At 41.3% G+C, this 7,394-nt stretch overlaps 1 protein-coding gene across 1 annotated transcript in view; it reads left to right on the top strand.

The window, feature by feature from the left end:
* The first annotated feature begins 869 nt into the window (after window positions 1-869).
* IFIH1 (interferon induced with helicase C domain 1) overlaps window positions 870-7,394 on the top strand; it is a 29,574-nt gene continuing 23,049 nt past the window's right edge. The window contains exons 1-3 of the mRNA XM_059820053.1: window positions 870-1,319; window positions 3,132-3,288; window positions 5,556-5,732. Coding sequence (XP_059676036.1) covers window positions 870-1,319; window positions 3,132-3,288; window positions 5,556-5,732 — 784 coding nt within the window. The remainder of the gene's footprint in view (window positions 1,320-3,131; window positions 3,289-5,555; window positions 5,733-7,394) is intronic.

Genomic DNA, 7,394 nt, shown 5'->3' with positions numbered 1-7,394 from the left:
TACCTTGGAATCACACTGAGGGTCCCCAAAACCCCACAATGAAAACCAGGCCTGCTCCTGAAGCTCAATGACATCTACCATATGGGTGAAACCACATCTCAGGGAGACACTGTCCCAACAATCTCGGAGACTATCCAACTAACTCCTCTAGGAAGTTTATCACATGCATCACAACCTCCTGCTCTGTATGCAAGGTGCAATTCTTCAAACTATAAAAACAGGCACAAAAGAAATCTCTTTAAGACATACCTGAAGTAAACCATTACAATATACAAGTCGGTTTTACTTCCCCGATGGCCTTTCGCGGGTCTGTATTGCGCAAAAAGGCACATCCTGCAAATGACTGCGGACCACTGCGACCACCCGGGGTGACCGCCGCCGCAGTGCCTCGCCTCTCCGTCGGTGCACGCCGGGAAAGCCACCGGTGCAGAACACCCTGACACACTAGTGACCGGCCCTAGAAACTCGTGAGATGGAAGTGAGGGATACTCTTCGGTTTATGTTTGTTTTTTTAAACTCATGCTTCCTGTTAAAGGTTTCCCTTCCGATGTTTGGGTGGAGCACTGAGCCGTGCCCTTCCCTCCAGGTGCCGGGCGCCCCTCCCGCCGCCGCGTCCCGGCCGGCCCGTGCCGTCACGCACCGAGCCCGCAAGCGAAACCGAAAGCGGCGCTGACGCTGGGATAAAGCGGGTCAGGCCCGGCGGCAGCTGAGGGGGCGCGGAGCGGGACGGGGGACGCGCTCCTTGCTAACACCGAGCCGGACCCCCGCCTCCGGAGACCCGCGGCCGCCCTGCAGGCACACACCCCGCCCCCCGTGCCCACCGCCGTCCTCCAGCGGCAGCAGAGCCGTCCGGGCGCCGCCAGCGCGCCATGGCGCAGCAGTCTCGGGACGAGCGCTTCCTCTACATGATCTCCTGCTTCAGGCCGCGGCTGAAGCAGTTCATCCGGGTGCAGCCGGTGCTGGACCGGCTTCCCTCGCTGAGCGCAGAGGACAGGGAGAAGGTGCGGGCGGCCGCGCTGCAGCGGGGCGAGGTGGAGGGTGCGGAGGAGCTGCTGCGGGCCGTGGAGCGGGGGCCCCGCGGGTGCGGCTGGTTCCACGAGTTCCTGCAGGCGCTGGAGCTCGGCGGCTGCAGCCTGGCCGCCTGCTACGTGAACCCCAGCCTCAGCCAGCTGCCCTCGCCGGGCGAGGAGGCCGACCACGACCTCTGCGTGCACTTGGTGCAGCTGCTCCACAGCACACTGGTGGATAGAATGCAGACCGTGGAGGTGGCCGAGAAGTGCCTGCAGATGGGCATCTTCCAGGACGAGGACCTGGATCGGGTAAGTGGCCTGCGCGCCAGGCCGGGCGCCAGGCAGTGCCACAGGCACTGGCCACCCCCAGGAGCTGTGGGGCAGATAGGAAGCCACAAATAGAAATGGCCTTGTAAGTGCAGAAATGAAAGGGGAGTACCCGAACTTGGGGGAAATGAGAAATGGTGGTCCAAGGAAGCCAATGAAGACTGTTGGCAATGGGCCAGCAGGTGGGATGCCAGCTAAGAACCAGGGAAAAATGCCATGAACAGAGGACTAGACTAAGCCAGTGTCTAAGTGGAAGGACTATGGCTGGCTTTACTGTTACTTACCATTTTACCACAGAGTCAGAAGATCATTAAGTGTCTTCTGGGCCCTGAACCATACCAGGAGGTAGTGATGGCCTGTAAAGTCCTAGAGAATACTTGAGTTAAAATAAAGCAAGACCTATCTTCCCCTTTTTTGCCATAGGTTCACAAAGGAGTATCATACTAGACAGTGAAGCTGAGCAGAAATACCAGTTTGACAAGAAAGAGCAAGTGTTAACCTTTGATGAAAACATTTGTCAGTGTTTAGTCCATTTGGCTAAGAATGACTTGCCTGGACTAGTTTGAAACTTATTTGGAACCCAAAAAAAAAGGATACCCTGAAACAGTGTCAGAAGAAGAAATTAAAATAATACTTGCCATAGTAATAAGGGGGAAACGGGCAGTCTAAGGGTGGAACGACATCATATTTGCACTCTAAACTTTTGCATCCACTTTTTAGGTAGTTTAATGCTCCGTCTCAGTTCAATGACAGTTGTACATAATTTTGTCCGGTGACTGTCAGGTAGCAGTAAGGGCCAGTGCACCCTAAGGGATGGGGAGCCAAGCATGGTAACACAGCAGGCAATGGCAGGGGCCTTTTAGGAGGTTACCAGTTCCATTCCCTGGTAACGGGTCCATGTGCTTCCCTGGGTAATCTTTTTGCTGCTGGTATTTCTACTAAGCCCTTAATTACCCTTCACAATCCTACCATTTTCAACTCCAACAATGCCTAGGCTGTCTTAATGCACTTCTATATTCCTTTTTGTTTACCTCTCCCTGCTCCAACTTCCCGTGCATTTTCTTTTAGTTTTCAGTCTCAATCAGGGGTTCCCACTGCTAAGCCTGCCAATTTTCTTGCATATCAGGATGGGTGAGTCTCGAGCCTCAGTAAAATTGCCCTTGAGGACTAAACACCTGTCTTGGGCTGTTTTACTTGTGGGATGGTCATTTGGTCCCCCATGTGATCACATGTTGAGTTCTGCTCATGACAGCCTTAGGACACATTTCCATAGCTTCTTTGAAGGCAATAGCCACTTTCTAGAGGTTTAGCTATTGTGTTTTTAAGTAGGAATTGAGATGATGAAGCTAGAGTTTAAGAAGGGAAATGTTCCATTTTATGTATGAGGTCATGTTACAGATTAAGTCTGAGCTCTGGTAAGCTGTATGACATCACTTCTCCTTAATCAAGGTTGGCTATTCCCTAAACCACTATAGACACCAATTATTATTACACAATAATAATTATTATATAGTGGTTATTATTATAACCATTGTCCAGTACTACCAGTCTCTCCAGTTAAATTTCAGGTCTTAGAAGTTTTATATATCCTACTTAAAACCATACGGGATAAACATGAGGTTGGACAAAACTGCAGTAAGTCTCTTCTGATGAGCGGCAGGCCCACTTAGTATCTTTAAGTATGTTTTAATGATGACAGGGAAATGCTTTTGTACCTAAACTATTCTTGCTAACTTCCCTGAACCATTTCCAAAGTCTGTCTCAGGATTGTTTGGGTTTTTTTACTTTCACCAGATCTACATTGTTACTGACAATCGTGGGAACAGAGATGGTGCAAGGGAGCTTTTGAGCAGAATAGTGCAGAAGAAAGATTGGTTCTCTCCTTTTTTGATTGCTCTGCGTGAAACCCAACACGGAGGCCTTGCAGATGATTTAAGCGGAAATACAGGAGGTAATAATCTTATTTCACTAGTACTAATGCATGGGGTTTTAATATCTCTTCTTTGTACTGTTACTTAGGAAACAGTTGATTCTCACCATATTGATTTCACTGTGACACTGAGACTACTGCTTTCACTTGTCTGGGGATTTCAAAATCAAGTTATTTAACAGTTTATTCAGTAGATTGTTAAACAGTAAAAATCCTTAATAAGCAATATCAGAAATACAATAATATGTATGTAGTTGTAATTAAACTTAATCTTTACCTTTTATAACCCTTTGGTTTTCAATGGGATGTTTTTATAATCATTCATAAAAATATTCTGAAGATTAATTTGAACAAACAAAGCAAACCTTTTCTGGATTTCTCCTTCAACACAAGGATTAGTGTTTCTTTTAGAGAATGGTTTACAAATATATGCGACATTTGAAAGTACACTGCAGTATGTCTCCTTGGGAATAAGACATTCATATGTCTTAAGACATTGTATAAAATTTACTGTAAATCATAGAATAAACTAGTAAAGGAATTATTTAAAGAAATGAAACTAAAAGAGCTATAGGGTTTTGGCTACAACTTTTTATTCCTTTACAATGATTATGATATTGTAAAATTATCCCAGTGCTCCCCTGAATTCTAAAATATGAAAAAGGAAGCAGCCTCCAAATACTCTATTGCTCATTTTTTACTTGTCTCCACATACTTTTTATAAGATTTTTGAGACTAAAGTTTTTCAACAGATTTCCCATTTAGCAGCTTCAGCCTTCTCGCTTGAGGAGCTCACCAGAAATATGTCTCTGTACTTTTATTTGCTGCATATGGGACAATGCATTAAGACTAGGATAAGAGGGGCATGAAGGTGTCTCTTCCAGTTGAGGACAGGAATCACCCTGTCTTCTGCCAGACACAGATAAGCAGCTGCCATATTTGAGTGTGCAGTTCAAAGGTGGTTGAGTGTTCCAGTCTGCAGGACAAGACCAACCAAGTTCGAGCCTCAGAAGATAGTTCTGAGTGAAACTCAGATGCTGGGAATAGCTCAGCAGCTACTGTGGTCCGAATTTTCATTTTGTGTTGCAGCTTTGTCAGGCTTAAATTCTTATCTTCGTTAATTTGCTATCAGTAAGGTAAACAAAGTAATAAATATTTAGCAAATACACAAATTATTAAAATTCTTTTCATATTTTTATTTTCAATTGTTTTCAAACTTTGCATTTCTGAATTTTCAGTATAGTGCAGACCATATAGGGTAAAACTTAAGTTTAATTCAGATGTTTGATGCAATACTGAATGAATGCATTTATTCCACAGTTTCTCAGTAATCTTGGGCAATGCAAGCCCTAAAAGAAACTGTACAGATAAATACATAAAGCATAAATTGTGTTGCTTTTACCAGAGGATAAGAAATTTTTCATGTACACAGTCCTGTACGTGTGTGTATATGTAAAGTATATGATTGCTGTAGCATCCACTGATAGAAGGTCACAGACAGGAAACACTAAGAACAAGTTCATTGGGTACCTTGGAAGGAGGAGAGTGGTGCTACATTTTGTCACTCCAGGTTGATCCCCAATGATTTGTTACAGTAAAATACATTTCTATTAGCAGACACCTACACATAGAAATTGAGAACTTCATAAAAAATAAATCTTGAAATAAATTAAATACATTAATTTATTTAAATTTAATTTCTAATTGCAAAATAATTGAGTTCCAAATCTGGAATACCCTGGAATGCAGTCTTACGCAGTTTTTGTAAAAAAAAGTTTATAATTTATTGAACAGCATTTTTTTGCCTTTGGAGCATGCCTAGTTCTACATGAGTCTTAATAAAAATAAAAGAACAGAGAAGTCAAAGAAAAATTATTTCCATATTTGAAATAAGACAAAGAAGTGGAAGGAGGAAAAACATTTTGTGAAAGCTCTCACAGGTTTTCTGTTTTATGGGCAAGTTTTGAAGTCCTGCGGTAAGGTACATCCATTTGTGAGCTTACAAGACCGGTGGAATTGAGAAGGTAGGAAACGTGATCTAGTCCACAAATTCAATTTTCAGATCTTTATAGCGACCGCAAATATTTGAGATTTATGACCAACAACTTTCTTAATAAATATTTGTAAAAACATCAAAATTCCAAACTATAACGTTTAAGTCAAGACCAAAACCATATATTATGCTGTTATGTGTATGATGAATATAGGTTAGTTCTATGTTTTCTGTGCTCCACGCTAAAAGAAATGAAACGTTTTATAGTGCCCTGGAATTTCTATTTATTTTCTAGGAACCGAGAATAGACAAAATGGGATGAAGAACAGCACAAATGAAGAAACAGAAGTTACAAGCCAACCAGCATATGCCATAGTGGAGGATTTGAAACAGCAAGAAAATGTGAATTACAGTTTCAGCAGTGAGAACAGTGTATTGGAAACATCTATTGGAAAGAATTCTGAAGTTTCAGGTATGTCCACTAACTGGTATTTTGTGCTGGTAGCAGTTAAACTTTAGTAACTGCAAGTAACTGAGAGGACGTTCTTGGTGCATTAGCTCCTGTCTTGCTCAAAAATTCAGGAATATATGGTACTGTCGAGGTGAAGGGAATGAATGGAAAAAGTAAATCTTGATTTTTTTGGAAGCAGTAAATTCCATTTCTTCCTATGAATTAACAGCAGTAGCAATTTTAAGGGTCAAATCTGTTCACTTCAGTTCAAAGAGTTGCTCTAGGACAAGAATATGTTGTCATACTTGAACTAATTAATCTGAAAGGTAAGAGCTGGTTCAGAAACCAATTTGCTAGCACAGTACAGAATGGCTTAGGAGGACATGAGCAAAAAATCTGTACCACACTATGTGCAGCCTTCATGGAGACATTTTCTGTATCCTAGTTGTAGTGATGATGTTTTATCTACTATGAGCTGCTTGATTTTCTTATAATTGAGCAATATTAATGATCTTCCTTTCCTTTTAAATAGCACTTTTAACAATTTTGTATTATTATTTTTTAATTTACTGTGTGAAGAAATGAGTCATTTTCAAACATATTTAATATTGTTAATTAAAAATATTAACATTATTAAATGGATACTTTATTTCAGACCTATTCATGGTGGGTTTATACTATCCAGTGAAAACATTAGGTTTACATTGACAGTTCCTCCCAGTGTTGACAAAGGTTAAATCAAGAGGAATGTTTCTGTACCACTGTAACTGCAGCTGTATTAAGTACTTCTTTCTAGAAGGCTGATAATTCTTATTGGAAAACATGTTTGGTTTTGGTACGTCCTTTAGTGCTGTCCAACAAGTAATTTTTCTGTTTATTTTAAGGATTTCTATTTACAGAGCATCAAACAACCTTTGTCACTTACATCACATGCTCAGAAGTACATTTTTTAGTACAAATTTTTAGAAATTGTTGTGGCCTGTTCATACGGATCCACTTTTAAAAATGTGTCTTGGGAGTTGATTATGAGCAACAGCAATTACCAGCAACAATTCCCAGACATAACTGGGAACCAATGATTCAAACGTATACTGTATGATTAAGGAACCATTGGTATGTGTTACAAGTTCAGATGGAGCTCAAACAATAGTTAACAACTGAGATAAATCCTGCCTGAAATTATTTGAGCCAAAGGACTAAGACAGCTAAGGCTGCTCTTTTTTATCAAGCATGAATAAATAAAAAAAGAATTGGCTCTGAAAACTGCAGCCTTTCAGTGTGCAACAGTAGTAGCCTATTTCTCATTTAGCATTATATTAACAGCATATCACAACGTTTTGTAGCAAGTAGTAAATTATTAACTACAGCAAAAATATCAACTTGGTTTTCCTGGATTAGAATATAATTTGGCAGTATAAAGAAGAGGTGACAAATACTTAATGATGATCCAGAATGGATCAGACTGAGTTATCCTCACTCTTAGTTAGGATCCTTTCAGAGTGAGGCTAAGGCTCTTAGTTGTAGCCTCACTGAGGGTAGGTTTTCATTGCTGTTAGCCTGATCTTTTACCTGACTCTTGTCAGGCTGAGGGTTACAGATAACTAGATCTATTAGGTAGTAATACAAGCTAATACTATCCTGAATCTATGGTCTCTTCAGAACTGAAATGTAGTGAAATTAAGG

The sequence above is a fragment of the Gavia stellata genome, chromosome 8 (genome assembly GCF_030936135.1).
Source record: "Gavia stellata isolate bGavSte3 chromosome 8, bGavSte3.hap2, whole genome shotgun sequence".
Taxonomy (NCBI): Eukaryota; Metazoa; Chordata; class Aves; order Gaviiformes; family Gaviidae; genus Gavia; species Gavia stellata.
Note: the sequence above shows the minus strand (reverse complement) of the source record. Positions and strands in the feature narration are given on the sequence as shown.